Source organism: Catharus ustulatus, chromosome 11 (assembly GCF_009819885.2).
Source record: "Catharus ustulatus isolate bCatUst1 chromosome 11, bCatUst1.pri.v2, whole genome shotgun sequence".
Classification (NCBI taxonomy): domain Eukaryota; kingdom Metazoa; phylum Chordata; class Aves; order Passeriformes; family Turdidae; genus Catharus; species Catharus ustulatus.
Window position 1 is genome coordinate 19,505,647 of NC_046231.1, and position 17,530 is coordinate 19,523,176.

A 17,530-nucleotide genomic window follows, 5' to 3' on the forward strand; every position below is an offset into this window, starting at 1 on the left:
GGGGAGGCGCAGCGTGGGGGAGACGTTCCTGGAGCGCCCAGCACGTGCTGGCGGCACCGGGGGCTGCTCTGGGAATGGGGGCTCGGGGACCCTCCTCGTGCCACCCAGGGTGGGGGTGGGTTGGTGTCCTCAAGGCTTGGCTCCCACCCCAGGATCATCCCAAGGGTCGTGGTTGCTGCGTGGGTGGTGCCAGGGCTGAGGCTGAGGTGGTTTGGGAGAGGGATTGGGGAGAGGTGGGTTTGTCTGGTGAGGAGGAGTTTCCGTGGGGCCTTGCAAAGGGGATGCTGACCCCAAAAATCATCCAGAAACCCCCTGGCTGAGCTGGGTATGGGGAAGGGGGTGGATGGAGGGAGGAATGGAGGGATGGATGGATGGAGGGATGGATGGAGGGATGACGGATGGATGATGGATGGATGGATGGATGGATGGATGATGGATGATAGAGGGATGGATGGATAGATGATGGATGGATGATGGAAGGATGGATGATGGATGGATGATGGATGGATGGATGATGGATGATGGATGGATGGATGGATGGATGGATGATGGATGATGGATGGATGGATGGATGGATGATGGATGGATGGATGGATGGATGGATGGATGGATGGATGATGGATGGATGATGGATGGATGGATGGATGGATGGATGGATGGATGATGGATGATGGATGGATGGATGGATGGATGGATGGATGGATGGATGGATGGATGGGTGGATGATGGATGATGGATGTTGGATGGATGGATGACGGATGGATAGATGGATGATGGAGGCATGGATGGATGGATGTGCATGGATAGGGGACAGGTGAGTGATGGCAGCTGCCTGAGCTTGGGTGTCTTCACAGGGGCCACTGAATAGGCAGACAGACAGGTAGCTGCTGCTGGTCTGTGCACAGGAGGGCGGCTGCTGAGGCCTGGGCACAGCCAAGGCCAGAGCCAGAGTCACCAGCCCACAGCCCATGTCACCCATCACAACTCTGTGTCACCCATCACAACTCTGCGTCACCCATCCCAGCCCGTGTCACCCATCAAAACCCAGTGTCACCCATCACAGTCCATGTCACCTATCACAATCTTGTGTCACCCATCCCAGCCCAGGTCACCCATCCCAGTCCGTGTCACCCATCCCAGCCCGTGTCACCCATCCCAGTCCGTGTCACCCATCAAAACCCAGTGTCACCCATCACAGTCCATGTCACCTATCACAATCCTGTGTCACCCATCCCAGCCCAGGTCACCCACCCCAGCCCCAGGGGTCGCGGGGACCCGCGCGCGTTCCCGCAGAGCGCTGCCGCTCCCGCCCGCCAGGGGGCGGCAGAGGAGGGCGCAGCCACTCCCGCGGCGCCCCGGCAACAAGTGCTGAGCTCTGATTGGCTGAGCGCCCGCGGGGAGCGCTGCGATTGGTCCCCGTGCCCCCATCCGGGCCTCCCCCCGCGGGGCAGGGCGGAATTGGACAGCCAATCAGAGACGCGTGCGCCACGGCAACAGGAGTGGACAGCCAATCAGCGTGCGCCGCGCCGAGCCAGGCCCCGCCTACTCCAGGAGACCGCGAAAATGCGCCGGGAGGCGGGAACGGGGCACCGGGAGGCGGGAACCGGGCGCCGGGAGGCGGGGCCTGAGGGGTGCGCAGCCAATAGGGAGCGAGGGCGCGCGGCGGGCTCGGAACCGGCCCGGTCCCGGTGCGACCCCGGTTCCATCCCAGCCTGGTACCGGAGAGGTCCCGGTTCGATCCCGGTCTGATCCCGGTCTGATCCCGGTGAGATCCCGGTGCGATTCCGGTTCCATCCCAGCCTGGTGCCGGAGAGGTCCCGGTTCGATCCCGATCTGATCCCGGTTCGATCCCGGTGCCATCCTGGTTCGATCCCGGTCCGATCTCAGTCCGATCCCGGCGTGATCCCGGTCCCATCCCGGTTCGGTCCCGGTCTGATCCCGGTTCGGCCCCCCCGGGCCCATGGAGCCGGCCGAGGTGGAGTTCCTGGCCGAGAAGGAGCTGGTGACGATCGTGCCCAACTTCAGCCTGGACCGGATTCACCTGATCGGGGTCGGCGGGGCCGGGACTGGGAGGGGTCTGGGGCCGTGGGGACACGAGAACAAGTTCGGGGGGGTTATGGGGCGGGACAGGGGCTGGGTAGATCTTGGGGGGTTGGGTCTGGGGATTGGGTTGGAGGGTTTGGGATTGGGATGGGTCTGGGGTGTTTGGGAGCAGGGGGAGGAGATGGGGGTGATGGGGATGGAGGGGTGGATTTGGGGTGATGGGGATGGAGGGGTGGATTTGGGATGATGGGGATGGAGGGGTGGATTTGGTGATGGGGATGGAGGGGTGGATTTGGGGTGATGGGGATGGAGGGGTGGATTTGGGATGATGGGGATGGAGGATGGATTTGGGGTGATGGGGATGGAGGATGGATTTGGGGTGATGGGGATGGAGGGGTGGATTTGGGGTGATGGGGATGGAGGGGTGGAATTGGTGATGGGGATGGAGGGATGGATTTGGTGATGGGGATGGAGGGATGGATTTGGTGATGGGGATGGAGGGATGGATTTGGTGATGGGGATGGAGGGGTGGATTTGGGGTGATGGGGATGGAGGGGTGGATTTGGGGTGATGGGGATGGAGGGGTGGATTTGGTGATAGGGACGGAGGGATGGATTTGGTGATGGGGATGGAGGGATGAAGGAATTCAGGAATGACAGGGTTGGGAGAAGAGGCAGTGCAGCCCCCCAGGAGGTTGAGGAGGGGGCTGTGCTGTCCCCCACATCTCTGGGGTTCTGTGCACACCCTGAGCCCTGGCTGGGAGTGTCTGGCTGTCCTGGGTGCTGACCAGAACCTGGCCATGTCCAGGGAGATGGAATTTGTGGCTGTAATCCTGTGAAACACCTCAAAATAGAAAATGCACTGGAAATTGCTTATTCCTTCTTGAGGGAGATGAGAAAAAGTCTGAGAGCAAGAATTCTGGGAAGCAAGAGGAGGAAATGCAGGATCAAGCATTTGGCTCAGGCTTTTCCAAATCCTCTGGAAACTCTCAGCACATTAGCAGACGAGTTGTGTGCAGTCCAAGCCTTGGTTGTTGCCCGTCTCTCATCCCTAATTTGTTTTCCAGGGAGATCTGGGTCCCTTCAATCCTGGTTTGCCCGTGGAAGTTCCTGTGTGGTTGGCCATTAATCTGAAGCAGAGGCAGAAGTGTCGGCTCATTCCCCCAGAATGGATGGATGTTGGTGAGGATGGAGGCTCTGCCTTCAGCTCTGGCCTTCAGTGGGTGCAGTGGGAACATGAAATTAAAAATAATTTGTTTTACATCATTAGTGGGGAGCTTAATTCAAAAACACAAAGGAACTGAGAGAGAAGGATCCCATGTTCCACCACTGGAATTCTTTATTTATTCCCAGGGTGGTGAGGCTTGTTCAGAAGAAGCTTTAGGGACTTTGGGTCACAGAATCCCAGAATTTCTTAGGTTGGAAAAGACCTCCAATCTCATCAAGTCCAACTTGTGCAGAGTGCCAAATCCAGCCATTGCTTGGACACCTCCAGGGATGGGGGCTCCAAACCTCCCTGGCAGCCCCTTCCAGTGTTTAATCACCCTTCCAGTCCAGGAATTCCTTCTGATGTCCAACCTGAACCTCCTCTGGCAAAACCTGAGGCTGTTTCCTCTCATCCTGTCACAAATTCCCTGGGAAAATCTCAGTGAGGAGGAGTCCCTGGGTTGTGTGCCTGCTCACAGGAGCCTTTTCCTGCCCTCACATCATTGGGGTTTGGACCATGAGCTGATCCTACAGACACAACGTGGGGTAAAACACACCTGGAGCGTTGAAGGCCTGGCAAAACCTGAGCATCCCTGGTTGTATTTTAGGGAAACTGGAGGAAATCCGGGATCAGGAGCGCAAAGAGGACACCTTCACCCCAATGCCCAGTCCCTACTACATGGAACTCACCAAGCTGCTGCTGAACTAGTGAGTAGGAGCTGAGCTGGGCCATTTTCCACCCGGCTTCGTGTGAGCACGGATGATTTTTCAAGCTTTGCTTGGCAGCAGCCCCGAAGGTCGGTGAGGAAAGGGAGAGTTGAGGGAGGTTTATCCCCCTCAGCCTGCCAAGATTTCGCAGCAGCACTTCCCCTGGTGGTAACTCTGCCTCTCAGGAACTTGGGGAGCGCTCGTTCCGTGGCCTGGTAATTGGGGCTGTGCCGCTTTATTGAGCAGCAGCTCAGCGTGGAGGCCTGGAGGAGCCACAGCACGTTCCACTGCAATCTGTTCAGCAGCCTCCAGCCTCCAGGCTCCTTCCTTGGCTCTCCTTCAGGAGGGAAGCTCCTCTCTCCTCAGCCTGGGAAGCATGAGGCCGGGGATATTCCGAGCCTGAGCTCCTGCCTGCTGAGGCATTTCACTTGTAAAATGTGCTGGCTGGTATTTGTCTCAGCGAGGGCTCTGCTGACTTTTTAAGCCCTCGATTAAGCAGGGTGGGCATTCCAGCTCTGGCTTTTCCTCTGGAGAGGAGGCTCCTGGCGTGCTGCTCCTTCCCAGCACGCTCCAGCAGTGCTGACAGCTCTGTCCGTGCGCATCCAGCGCGGCTCCCAGCTCCTGATGGCAGCGCTGAACGGCCTTAATGGGGTGATGTGGCACATCCCATCCAGCCCTTCCAGCTTAATTCTCCCTGATGGAGCCCTGGGAGCCCCGAGCTGGTGATGTCGTTGTTGTCATTCCCCATGACTTTGGCCAGGTTTGGGACCCTCTGTGCGCCTTGTAGCAGCTGGGCAATTAAAGAGCAGAAGGGTTCTAGTGACAAGCAGCTGCTGCATTGGAGCTGAGCATTCCTGGGGAAGGAAACCATCCCAGAAATCCCAGCAGGATGAGGAGCAGAGAGGATTTTTATGTGGAGTTGCAGGATTTTAGCAAACTCCTGCAAGAACCTTGGGTAGGGGGAGTGAGATGGTGACAACACCACTGAGTGCCATAACCACAGATAACCACACACCCCTCAGAGACTGCTGTGACCTTTCCTTTCCTTCCCCTGTCCCAGTGCCTCTGACAACATCCCCAGGGCGGACGAGATCCGGACGCTGGTGAAGGACACGTGGGACACGCGCATGGCCAAGCTGCGCCTGTCCGCCGACAGCTTCGTGCGCCAGCAGGAGGCTCACGCCAAGGTGGGCCAGCAGGGCACCCCAGCAGGGATCCAGCTGCCCCAGGGTGCTCAGGGGTGAGGGATGGGCTGCTGGGAAAAGGCTGGCTTGGGGAATGCTTGTGCTGGCTTGTGGGTGCGTCATTGGAGTTGTGGGTTGAGCCTCGTGGGTTCCTTGTGGAAGGTGAGGAGTCATGGGATGGCTTGGGTTGGCTCTTAAAGGTCTCATTCCATCCCATTTCACACTTTCCACTCGACCAGGCAGCTCCACACCCCATCCAGCTTGTCCTTGAACACTTCCAGGAATGGGGAATGCTCCTGACATGGTGCTGGGGTGCTTCTCCTGAGCGGGGCTGGCAGCTGGGATGTCTCCAAAGGGAGCTGTGAGCTGCTTCCCTGTCCACCCTGACCCTGTTCTTTCCCCTTTCAGCTGGATAATTTAACCCTGATGGAGATCAACACCACGGGGACTTTCCTTACCCAAGCCTTGGATCACATGTACAAGCTCCGGACTAACCTCCAGCCTGGCGAGAGCTCCCACTCCCAGGATTTCTGACAGAGAGCTGGGAAGGAGCTGGAGCAGCTCCCACCTCCCTGCAGGGACCTCCCAGCCCTCAAATCTCCCCTCTGGAATTGCTCCAGAGCATGGCCAGAGCTCGGTGCTGGGCGGATCTCTGGGGTTGTACTTCAGCAAGGGAACTTCTGAGGGCAGCACAGGCCACACGCTGCCTTGAAAGCCATAAATTTCGAGGCGGTGCTTCCATGGATTTTCTCAGAGCCTTAGGGAAAAAAAAAAAAAGAGAGAGAGAAAAAAAAAAGGAAGATGTGCTGGCAATGAGGTGTCTGCTGGGGAGATCAGCTGGGAAGCAGATCCATCTGCTCTTTGGAGAAGGACAAAAGAAAATGGTTTTCCCTCTCAGATACCAGGCTGTGGGGGAATACCAGCATATCATCCATCTTTATTTTTGTAGTATTTGGGGTTTTAATGTGAAACTTGTCTGTAAAAAAATAGTGATAATAAAAAAAAAAAAATTGCAGCTGAAGAACGGCATCCAATTAATCCTGGGCTGTCACAAACAATGCTTGGAAAATCCTGCAGCTCTCCTTTGGCTCCGGCCCCATTTCCCTGCAGCAGAGCGACAGGCAAGGGCAGGATCCAGGCAGGATCAAGGTGGGATCTAGGGCAGGATCAAGGTGGGATCTAGGGCAGGATCAAGGTGGGATCTAGGGCAGGATCAAGGTGGGATCTAGGGCAGGATTCAGGCAGGATCAAGGTGGGATCTAGGGCAGGATCAAGGTGGGATCTAGGGCAGGATTCAGGCAGGATCAAGGTGGGATCCAGGCAGATCAAGATGGGATCCAGTGCAGAATTCAGGCGGGATCAAGATGGGGTCCAGGGCAGGATTCAGGGCAGAATCTAGACAAAATTTGTGCAGGATCCAGGACAGGATCCAGGCAGGATCCAGGCAGAATCTGTGCAAGATCCATGCAGAATCCAGGCAGGATTCAGGGCAGGATCCAGGCAGAATTTGTGCAGGATCCAGGGCAGAATCCAGGCAGGATTCAGGGCAGAATCCAGGCAGGATTCAGAACAAATTCCATGCAGAATCCAGGCAGGATTCAGGGCAGAATCCAGGTAGGATTCAGGGCAGGATCCAGGCATGATTCAGGGCAGGATTCAGGGCAGAATCCAGGCAGGATTCAGGGCAGGATCCATGCAGGATTCAGGGCAGAATCCAGGCAGGATTCAGAACAAATTCTATGCAGAATTCAGGCAGGATTCAGGGCAGGATCCAGGCAGAATCCAGGCAGGATCCAGGCAGGATTCAGGGCAGGATCCAGGGCAGAATCCAGGCAGAATCCAGGCAGGATCCAGGGCAGGATCCATGCAGGATTCAGGACAAATTCCAGGCTGAATCCAGGCAGGATTCAGGGCAGGATTCAGGACAAATTCCATGCAGAATCCAGGCAGGATTCAGGGCAGAATCCAGGCAGGATGCAGGCAGGATTCAGGGCAGAATCCAGGCAGGATGCAGGCAGGATTCAGGGCAGAATCTGGGCAGAATCCAGACAGGATTCAGGGCAGAATCCAGGCAGGATGCAGGCAGGATTCAGGGCAGAATCTGGGCAGAATCCAGACAGGATTCAGGGCAGGATCCAGGCAGGATTCAGGACAAATTCCAGGCTGAATCCATGCAGAATCCAGGCAGGATTCAGGGCAGAATCCAGGCAGGATTCAGGGCAGAATCCAGGCAGGATCCAGGCAGGATGCAGGCAGGCTGTGCCCGCAGCAGGGCTGTGCTGACAGCAGCTGTAATTATTCCTGGCCCCGAGGCTGCCAGCGCTGCCCTTCCCCGAGCATCTGGGCCAGGCTCCCGCTGCCATCTGTGCCCTGCCCGCCCGGGCTGTGCCCCCAAGGGCTGGCACAGGGGGAGGATGGCAGGAATGACGGCAGGAGCTGCCGGCAATGCTCGGAGCAGGGCTGGGGATGCTCCCTTCCCAACGGAGAAAGGATTCCTTGCTGTCGTTGTGGAAGAGTTTATTTTGGGGATTATTTTTTTTTTTTTTTGGGTGTTTTCAGGAATTACAGCAATATATTCATAAATACCTAATTACTACATTCAACAAATAATATATTACATTACAATTAATTCCGACAAAGCACGCTTTGAACATGTTTAGGGTTGGGTTTTTCTGCTTTTTTGGGGTTTTTTTGTTTTTCTTTCACAGCATCCAACCTGCTCCCAGCAGGCTCTGCCTTCCTCTCCTTCCAGGCTCTCTGGCACAGCTGCTCCAGCAATTCTGCACGGACACAAATGCTCACCACAACCCTGGGGCGGGGGAAAATTGGTCCAAAAACCCTGAATCCAGGCTGGTCAGGAGGGAAAGTCAGCACAGGAGCGGCTGCATCCCAGCCAGGGATAAATTCCCAATGATTTTCCATCCCTGCCTTCTTCCCCCTCCCTCTGCCACGGCACACAGGAGGGGAAAGGAGCAGAGCCACGAGCGAATTTTGCCGTGTTAAAATTCCCTTCGAAGCCCGGAGTTGGCAGCGGCGAGGCCAGAGGCTGGCGAGGCAATTGGGGATTTAAAAAAGATTAAACTAATTTCTGTCACAAGGGCATTTTGCTTTTTAATCTTGCCCAGCTTTTTTTTATTTGGTGAAGCCAATGAGAGAGCAGGGAGCAAGGGGGGGGTTAGTGCTTTTCTTTGCCAGTGCAATGAGGGAATTTAAAGCAGGAAGCAGAGGTCACCTTTTCCCAGAGATGTGAGCTGGTCTCGTGGCGAATTAAAAACAATTTCTAATAAATAATTTAAAAATAACAATCAAATAAAAAGGCTCCCCCCGGGGGAGGGGAGGCAGGGCACACGCTGGTTTTTAGAATTAAAAAATGGCACCTAAGCATGATCCTGGTGGCACCAGGACATCCCTGCCCGCCTGCAGGCACAGCTCCACATGGATTGTCCCCAAAGTGCCACCAAGAGACCCCACAAACCCCCTCTCCCTGTGCCCAAACTGCTTTGATTGTCTTGGTATTTTTTTGGGGGGGACAGGGACACCCCAAGGCCACCCATCCCTCAACCCTCCACCCTCTCTGCACAATTCCTTGGGATTTTTCCTTTGGCAGACGGAGCCTGGGCAAGGCTCAGACACCACCCAACACTGTGACACCCACAGCTGGAGCAGAAAAAGCCCCAGAAAGCAAAGAAAAAGGGTAAAAATAAAAAAAAAATAGTAGGGTGGAAGGGCTCAGCTTCCTGAGGGACTGGTGGTGGGACAGGACCTGCCCCAGTGGAAAAGGGGATTTATTTTTCCTGGGTTTCAACTCTTTTTAAAACATTTCAATATCTTTTCTGGACTGACCAGCAGCAGTACAAACACAAAAAAAAAGCGAGTTAATCCTTTTGCCAGATGAAAAAAATAAAAAAACAAAAACAAACTAGAAAGAAAATAAAAACAGGGAGGTAGAAGGAGGGGTGAAAAAAAGGAAAAAAAAAAAAAGCAGAAACATCTTAAAAAAAAAGGCAAGCTTTTTATAACAATAATTAAAGCAATAAAAACATACAAAACTTTGTTGTTTTTTAATATATATACACAGTACAAGGCTGAAGCACCTTTTTTTTTGTTTGTTTTTTCTTTTTTTTTTCCACCTGTTCAATCCCAAAGCCGGGGTGACAAAGTGACCCCGCGCGTGTCCCTGCCCCTTCCCCGCCAACCAGGAACAAAAAGGGACCTTCAACCAGTTTATTGATTTTATTTTTTGATAGCGAAGTGCATTTCCAGGGGAAGCCCCGGGCTGGGGGTGCCGTGCTGGGAGCAGGATCCGGCAGCACCCGGGGGCCCCGCCGGCTTTAGTGTTGTGGAGTCTTTCATTGTCTTGTCTTTTTTTTTTTTTTCTTTTTTTTTTCTTTTTTTGTAGAAAAAAAAAAACAAAGAACCAACAAAAATGAGCGTTATAAAGTGTGGGTGGGTGGAGGGGGGGTTCAGAGCTGTGGCCCCCAGAGGAGGGGACAGGAGGGGACATGCCAGGGGCTGCTGGCCGGCTCCCGTTTGCTTCATGCATGGCACATTCTCCATTTATTTATTTCTCTTTTTTTTTTTTTTCTTTCTTCCTTTTATTATTAACGATCTTGTTGTCGCAGTTTCGTCCGTCTTTTTTTTTTTTCTTCTTCTTCTTGTCTTTTTTTTTTGTTGTTTTTATTTTTTTTTATTTATTTTATTATTTTTAGCTTCAAACCTCCCAGTGAAAAATATTAAATATTCAAGGTAATAAAATAGATTATTATTTCTAGACTATATGTTCGGCCTGGCCCAAGGAGCGTCACCTGGGATACCCCTTGAAATAACCCCTAGACCACTGCATTGCAGGCAAGGCAAGGCACTTCCGCAGGTGATCCAGCTCGGCTTGCAGGCGCTCCCGCTCCGACACCATCTTCTGCTTCTGGGTCCTCAGCTCCTGCAGGCAGCAGGGAAGGGGCATGGTCAGTGAGCACTGGAGAGCTCGTGGGGAAGGGGGATAGAGGGGGAATAGGGTGGTGGGAATGGGGTGGGTAGTGAAGGGTTTGGGATGTAGCAGGGGATGGGCAGTGCAGGGTTGGGGATACAGCAGGGAACAGGCAGAGAAGGGAATGGGATACAGCAGGGAATGGGCAGTGCATGGATGGGGCAGTGCAGGGAATGGGAACAGCAGGAAATGGGCAGAGAAGGGAATGGGATACAGCAGGGAATGGGCAGTGCAGGGAATGGGATAGATATAGCAGGGTTTGGGATACAGCAGGGAATGGGCAGAGAAGGGATGGGGCAGTGCAGGAAATGGGATACAGCAGGGAATGGGCAGTACATGGATAGGGAAGTGCAGGGAATGGGTGCTGCAGGGTTTGGGATACAGCAGGGGATGGGATATAGCAGGGGATGGGATATAGCAGGAGATGGACACTGCAGGGAATGGGCACTGAGAGTTTGGGCACTTCAGGGAATGGGCAAAGCAGGGTTTGGTATACAGCAGGGAATGGGCAGTGCATGAATAGGGAAGTGCAGGGAATGGGAACAGCAGGGTTTGGGATATAGCAGGGTTTGGGACATAGCAGGGGATGGGACATAGCAGGGGTTGGGATATAGCAGGAGATGGACACTGCAGAAAATGGGCACTGCAGGGAAGGGATGGGGCAGTGCAGTGAATGGGCAGTGCAGGGTTTGGGATATAGCAGGGAATGGGCAGTGCAGGGTTTGGGATATAGCAGGGAATGGGCAGAGAAGGGAATGGGATACAGCAGGGAATGGGCAGTGCATGGATAGGGCAGTGCAGGGAATGGGTGCTGCAGGTGTTGGGATATAGCAGGGGATGGGATATAGCAGGGAATGGGATACAGCAGGGAAAGGGCAGAGAAGGGATGGGGCAGTGCAGGGAATGGGATACAGCAGGGGTTGGGATATAGCAGGGTTTGGGATATAGCAGGGAATGGGATATAGCAGGAGATGGACACAGTAGGGAATGGGCACTGAGAGTTTTGGCACTACAGGGAATGGGCAAAACAGGGTTTGAGATACAGCAGGGAATGGGCAGAGAAGGGATGGGGCAGTGCAGGGAATGGGATACAACAGGAAATGGGTAGCACATGGATAGGGAAGTGAAGGGAATGGGTGCTGCAGGGTTTGGGATAGAGCAGAGGATGGGATATAGCAGGAGATGGGATATAGCAGGAGATGGACACTGCAGGGAATGGGCACTACAGGGAATGGGCAAAACAGGGTTTGGGATATAGCAGGGAACGGGCAGTACATGGATAGGGAAGTGCAGGGAATGGGTGCTGCAGGGTTTGGGATATAGCAGGGGATGGGATATAGCAGGAGATGGACACTGCAGAAAATGGGCACTGCAGGGAACGGGCACTGAGAGTTTGGGCACTACAGGGAATGGGCAAAGCAGGGTTTGGGATACAGGAGGGAATGGGCAGAGAAGGGATCGAGCAGTGCAGGGAATGGGTGCTGCAGGGTTTGGGATATAGTAGGGGATGAAAAATAGCAGGGATTGGGATATAGCAGGGGATGGAATATAGGAGGGGATAGGCACTGCAGGAAATGGGCATTGCATGGATGGAGCAGTGCAGGGAACAGGCACTGCAGGGTTTAGGATATAGCAGGGAATGGGCACTACAGGGAACAGGCACTGCAGGGAATGGGCCCTGCACAGGATGGGTACAATAGGTGTTCATGGATGTGCTGTGGGAGGATTGGGTGCCCAGGGGTCAGATCCCAGGAAGGCTGGGTACCCAGGAGGGTTGGATGCCCAGGGGATGTGTGCCCATAGAGCTTGGTGCCCAGGGGATCAGTGCCCAGGGGATCAGTGCCCAGGGGATCAGTGCCCAGAGGATGTGTGCCCAGGGGATGTGTGCCCAGGGGATGTGTGTCCAGGTGACCAGTGCCCAGGGGATGTGTGCCCAGGGGATGTGTGCCCAGCTGACCAGTGCCCAGGGGATGTGAGCCTGTCCCCACTCACCGCCATGCTGTGTGACAGCTGCTCAGCTGTCAGGCTCAGGGTGTAGTGCTGGGCCTCCAGCCGCCGGCACTGCGTCTGCAGCACCTGGCGCTCCAGGTTTTGTTCTGCAATATCCAAAGGACAAGGGCTCAGCACCAGTTCCTCCCACGGAGGGTTCCAGCCCTGCTCTACACTCTGCCCAGCCAGCAGTGATTGCCCCCAGCATCCCAGAACATTCCCAACCCTGGCACTGCCTGTGAGGAACCTTTAGGTCCCACTGGGAGGACATTGGGCAGCTGTAAATACACCAATTTTTCATCCATACATTAATTTTTTGCAAAAACAACACCACTGCCTGTTTCTTTCATGCTGCTCCTGCACTGCTGGAAATCCCCCAGTGCTTCCCCAGCCCATCCCAGCAGGAACCAGTGACATCTCCCACAGCAAACTAAATCACAAACTGGCATTTCACCCTCCCCACAGCCCCCCTTACCTTCTATATGCTCCTGGTAAGCTTCAAAAATTGCCTCGATCCCTTGCCACTTGGGCCTGGGGTAATCTTCCTCCTCTTCCTCCTCTTCCTCCTCCTCCTCCTCGTCCTCAGAGGCAGAGTCCCGGGGCAGGGGGGGCAGTGGCCGGAGCGGCCCCTCGGCCGTGCCGTTGTGCGGGGGCCCGGCCAGGCGGGTGGACGCCTGCAGCTCCGGGATGTTGTAGTGGATGGAGGTGTCCAGCTTGTGGTTCTGCTCCACTGTCCCCCCTGTGGGCAGCCACAGTCAGCCCCTGCCTGCTCCCCACGGCCCCTCAAGGCATTCATTCCCACCCTTCCCAGATTTTTTGGGGGGTTTGCAGAATCTTCTGTGGGTTTTTATCGCTCCTTGCATGCTGGAGTGGTTTTATTTATTCCAATCGCTCGACTGAGTGAGTTTGGAGGCTTTGGAGCTGTATTATCCCTGATTTTTAGCTTCAGCAATGAGCTCCTGGGATGCTCCAGCAATGAGGTTGCCAGTGTCAAACCCTGCTGGGGGGACAATGGGGTGATATCCCAACCAGCTTCCTGCATCCCTGCTTCTTTTTCTGGACAGCAGGGGGATTTCTTGATTGGCAGGGTTGTTTAACACTGGAAAGAGCTGCCCTGAGAGGTGGTGGAGTTCCCATCCCTGGAGGGGTTCTAGAAGGGCTACATGTGACACTCAGTGCAGAATCTTACTCTCCTGGACTCTTAAGTACTTTAGATTTGTAAGTCAGGCATGTAAGGAAGTTATTGTTGTGTGGTGTAGTAAATTCTGCTTGAATCCCTTGCTAAATTGTTTAAGTTATCAATTAAGGTTAAATGTTGTTAAGTTTAAGTGCTGTTCAGTTAAGTGCTGTTGGACCTTTAAACATAACCTGTTGATCAATCCAGGCTCAGTTTAGCACAGGGATCTACTCTGAACTTGGGACTCAATGAGAGTCTTCCATATTCCTTTTTGTCCTTACCCCTTCCTATCCTTTTTTTTTCCCCACTCCAGCCTCCACAGAGATTATTTGGGGTTTATTTATTGACTTTGGATTTTTGTTTGCTTTTCCTCAGAGTGCTTTAACCCTCTCATAAACAGGAGAGCGAACTTTGTTGTGATACTGGTTTTACACTAAACCTGGTTTTGCTGACACTTTTGCTGGCAATTCTTAAAATGACTTTAAAACACGATCCCCAACAACTTCCTGTTACCTTTGTGCTTCTGCAGCGCCTTCTGCGTGGACTGCAGCACTGACTCATGGAACTGGTGAGCAAATTCCTCAGCAATGAAAGGCTCCCAGGGCTTGCTCTTGCCGTTCATGCTGTGGGACAGCGGCACCGGGATGTCCTTGGGGAGGGGACCCCTGACGTAGCTGAGGATGCTCAGAGCCTTCTTCCCGGCGTGCCCATCGCTCAGCCGGGGCTTCTCCGGCGCCGTGCCCGACTCCTTGGGCCTCGGTGGCTCCTGGGGTCTCAGCTGCTCCAACCTGGAGGCTTCTGCTGCTTTCGGCACCTCCGGCACGGACACGGCGATGCCCACGGGTTTATCCAGGTCCAGGAGCAGCGGCGGCACCGGAGGCTCTTTGGGAACAGGAGCAGCAGTTGGGTACAGCCAGGACTCCATGCACCCCTCAAGACAAAGCTGTGCCCCCCAACCCAACACCCAGGGAAGCACTTGGGGCGCTTACCAGTGCTGGGAGCACCGGGGCTGTCCCGTGGGGAGCTCTTCACCACCACAGCAGCCGGCGTGGTCTTCTGCTTCATGGCCTGCAGCATCTCCACCAGCTTCTCCTTGTCTGCAGCATGGGAAGCTGAGGTTTAGTGTAGCCTCTGCTCAGCAGAGCCAGCTCAGGGCCCCAGGAGGATCCCCCAGGGCACCCCCAAACCCGAACATGCGCGGGCCATGGCTGTTACCTTTCCTCTTCTCGGCGCTGATGTGCGTGAGGTTGAAGATGGTGAGGAAGCGTTTCTTCTCCTCGAAGTTGGGGCTGTTGTTCATCTCGTCGGGGCTGTAGCGGGTGGAGAGCGGGAGGCGCGGGGAGGGCGTGCGGCGCTTGTTCTGCACCGTGGGCGGAGAGGGGCTCCGCTCCCGCAGCATCCGCCGCCGCTTGCGCCGCTTCTGGCTCAGCAGTTCCTCCTTCTGCTGCTGCGTGGTGAGGCCGAAGAGCTGCAGGAACTCCAGCTTCTGGGGCGACCAGGGGGAGAGCAGAGCAGGGTCATGCCCTGTCCTCGCCTTCATCCTCATGCCCATTGTCATCCTCGCCTTCATTCCTATTCCCATCCTCATGCCTACCCTCATCCCTGTTGTGAGCCCCATCTCCATTCCCATTCCCATCCCCACTCTCATCTCCATTCCCCATTCCCATTTTAATCCCCATTCCCCTCATCCTCATTTTCATTCCTGTTGCCATTCCCATCCCCATCCTCATCCCCATCCCATTCCCATTCCTATTCCAATGCTCACCCTTACCACCATCCCCATTTCCATCCCCATCTCCATCACCCATCTCCCTCCCCATCTTCATCACCCCCACCTCTGAACCCCTGGTTCCTCTGCAGATGGGGATGGTGGCTGTATTGGGCACTGGGAACTGCTGTAAATGAGGGGCTGTTCCCCCTGGGGACAGGGAGGGGACAGGGAGGGGACAGGGGGTGCCAGCAGTACCTCAGAGGACGTGTCCAGCTTCAGCGGGGGCTGCTCAGCCACGCAGCGGAGATGGGCCCGCACCTCCTCCTCGTCGCTGTCGTCACAGGAGTCATCCAGGTCGTAGTAGTACCCTGGGCATGGGGAGAGGCTGGTGTAAGGCTGGGGACACCGTGGGGACCTGCTGGGAAATCTTCTGGGACACAGTGGAGCCTCACTGGGGGTGGGGGTGCAGCAGGGTAGGATGTCAGGAGGGAGTGATGTGGGTCCAGCAGGGTGAGGGGAGCCCTGACCCCTCTCCAACAGCTGTGGGACCCCAGAGGGCATCGCCCATCCCTCCTGGCATTGTGGGGTCAGTGAGGCACAGGTTGGGGAGGCTGTGGTGGAGCCCCCCTCCCACTGGAGTGGGGACAGCAATTCCAGCCCCTCCCAGCTCTCCATCTCCTCCTCACTGCTGTTCCCATCCCCACTCCAGCAGCCCCATCAATATTTAAAACCCTCTTATTAGCTCCAGTTCATCATTTATTCATGGGGCACGTCTGGAGCGCAGGCTTTACCGAACCACCCGGATGTGGGAACGCCGGCATTCCTGGGAGACCCCAGCCAGGTCCCGGTGCCAGGGGGGGAAATCCCTGCTCCCTCACCTTTCTCACGGGCCTCCCGCCGCCGGCGCTCCTCCAGGTCCAGTTTGCTGACCAGCCTGCGGTGCTGCTGCACGAACTCGTCGTAGATGTACATGGGGTCCTGGGCACGGGGCTGGGGGGGCCGGTAGGGCGAGCTGGGCTTGGTGGCCTCGGGGAAGGGGGTGGCTGGGGCTCTCTGCTGGCTCAGGATGCTCTGAGTGGACTTTTCCAGCTCAGCTAGGAAGGGGGTGTGGGTGAAGGCTCCGTGCTCTGGGGCGCCGGGCTCCCGTCCCGGGGGGTATTTCTCCAGAGTGTCCCTCTTCCTCGGCCCCTCCTCCAGCTTCTCTGGGCAGAAGACCCTCTCCACCTTCACCAGTGGGATGCCCTGGCGGCCAGGCTCGAAGGGTGCAGGGTGGCTGTGGAGGGCGTGGGGCTCGGGGAGGCGCCGGGGAGGGTCGGGGGGGCTCTCCATCAGCGAGACGGGGTTCCAGAGGGACGTGGTGACAGGGTGGTGCTGGGGTTTGGGGGAGATGAGGGGTGGGGGCCCGCCAAAGTGCTGCCCTGGCTCCCGGCTGCTCGGCTCGTGGCGGCTCGATCCCAACCTGCAGGGAGAGGAGAGCACCGGAGAGGTGAGGAGCTGGCACTGCCACCAGAGAGCTGGCAGAGCTCCAGCCCCGGGGGATTTTGGGGAGGAAAATCCCTGTGAGGAACAACCAGAGGGGTTTGTGCATGTGGGGCTGCCACATTTGTCCTCTCCCCACCACAAACCTGAGGGATGGGGCAGAGTTAAGGCAGTGCATGTGTGGGTTGGGCAGGGATGTGGCTGCATCCCAGGAGCACTGAGCTGGAGACCCCAGCCTTGACCCCTGCACGGGGACAAGCGAGCCACCAACCCTGCCACAGCCCCGTGGAAAGGGCAGCACCCCAGTGCAGCCCTCCTCTGACAGCCAGAGCCGGAGCCAGCCCGTTTGCAGGATAAATATTTCATGTGCCCAAGCTGTGCATTTAACACTTTTCCGCTCCAGCGCCCCAGAGCTCCGCGCGCGGAGCAGCAGCTTCAGCTCGGCACCGCCGTGGAGTCACCACCGGCGGGGAGCACAGCCTGCCCCCTGGGATGCAGGAAAAGGATGGGATGGAATATCCCCAGCTGCAGGTGTTTCGGGGTGACCTTGCTGTCTCCTCTCCGCTTTGGGGTGGGAGGAGCGGATGGCGAAGGGAGCCTGCGGCGGGCGCTCGCCTTTGTGCCGCGCCGTGATCCGCTCCTTATTATCCTCCATGAGCCGCGCTAATCCCCTGGATACCCAAAAATAACAAAGGGAGCAGGCGGCAGAGCTGCCTGGATGAGCCTGCACCGCTTAAGTGCTCAGCCACGGGGGCCAGCGAGGCTCTGTCAATCAATGTGGGGCTGTGCGCACGCTCTGCTGCCCCCCAAACTGCCCAGACTCAGCGCAGGTGCCCCCCAAACGAGGCATCCACTGCCCTGCCTCACTGCCTGGGAGGGGGGAGCTGCAATTAGCGGTGCTGGTGGCTGGGCAGCACCTGGCCACTCGCCGCTGGCCCCCAGCCACCTCCCGGGCTCGGCGCCGGCCGCCGCGCAGATGTCGGGCACCGGGAACGCCTGGCACTGCCAGCACAGCCGGCCTGGCTGGCACTGTGTGGCAGGAACCCACTG

General features: G+C 56.1%; 2 protein-coding genes across 7 annotated transcripts in view; one reads left to right on the plus strand and one right to left on the minus strand.

Annotated features, from left to right (window-relative positions):
* The first annotated feature begins 1,614 nt into the window (after nt 1-1,614).
* Nucleotides 1,615-6,124, plus strand: GINS2 (GINS complex subunit 2). 2 transcript variants are annotated; one of them, XM_033069716.2, is made up of 6 exons: nt 1,622-1,726; nt 1,815-2,050; nt 3,110-3,224; nt 3,857-3,956; nt 5,017-5,143; nt 5,549-6,124. In XM_033069716.2, exons 2-6 carry the CDS (start codon nt 1,961-1,963, stop codon nt 5,672-5,674), a joined length of 558 nt encoding a protein of 185 aa, XP_032925607.1. In that variant the 5' UTR covers nt 1,622-1,726; nt 1,815-1,960; the 3' UTR covers nt 5,675-6,124. The 2 variants fall into 2 exon arrangements, with proteins under 2 accessions (XP_032925606.1, XP_032925607.1); XM_033069715.2 differs by having other exon boundaries at nt 1,615-2,050.
* Nucleotides 6,125-9,358: 3,234 nt separating this feature from the next.
* The window catches only part of GSE1 (Gse1 coiled-coil protein), a 97,919-nt gene continuing 89,747 nt past the window's right edge, over nt 9,359-17,530 (minus strand). For 3 of the 5 annotated variants that reach the window (XM_033069738.1, XM_033069736.1, XM_033069741.1), the window contains exons 10-17: nt 15,880-16,460; nt 15,257-15,369; nt 14,506-14,776; nt 14,280-14,402; nt 13,804-14,172; nt 12,589-12,852; nt 12,117-12,220; nt 9,359-10,076 (exon numbers count right to left, since the gene is read on the minus strand). In XM_033069738.1, the coding sequence (XP_032925629.1) occupies nt 9,942-10,076; nt 12,117-12,220; nt 12,589-12,852; nt 13,804-14,172; nt 14,280-14,402; nt 14,506-14,776; nt 15,257-15,369; nt 15,880-16,460 (1,960 nt within the window). In that variant the 3' untranslated portion in view covers nt 9,359-9,941. The remainder of the gene's footprint in view (nt 10,077-12,116; nt 12,221-12,588; nt 12,853-13,803; nt 14,173-14,279; nt 14,403-14,505; nt 14,777-15,256; nt 15,370-15,879; nt 16,461-17,530) is intronic. The other 2 variants (XM_033069740.1, XM_033069739.1) reach the window with 1 other exon arrangement.

Coding starts and splice junctions, on each gene's coding strand:
- GINS2 (XM_033069715.2), top strand. CDS start 1,961: ATGGAGCCGGCCGAGGTGGAGTTCCTGGCCGAGAAGGAGCTGGTGACG. Junction 3,225..3,856: donor CCCAGAATGGATGGATGTTG/GTGAGGATGGAG, acceptor GTTGTATTTTAG/GGAAACTGGAGGAAATCCGG. Junction 5,144..5,548: donor AGCAGGAGGCTCACGCCAAG/GTGGGCCAGCAG, acceptor TTCCCCTTTCAG/CTGGATAATTTAACCCTGAT.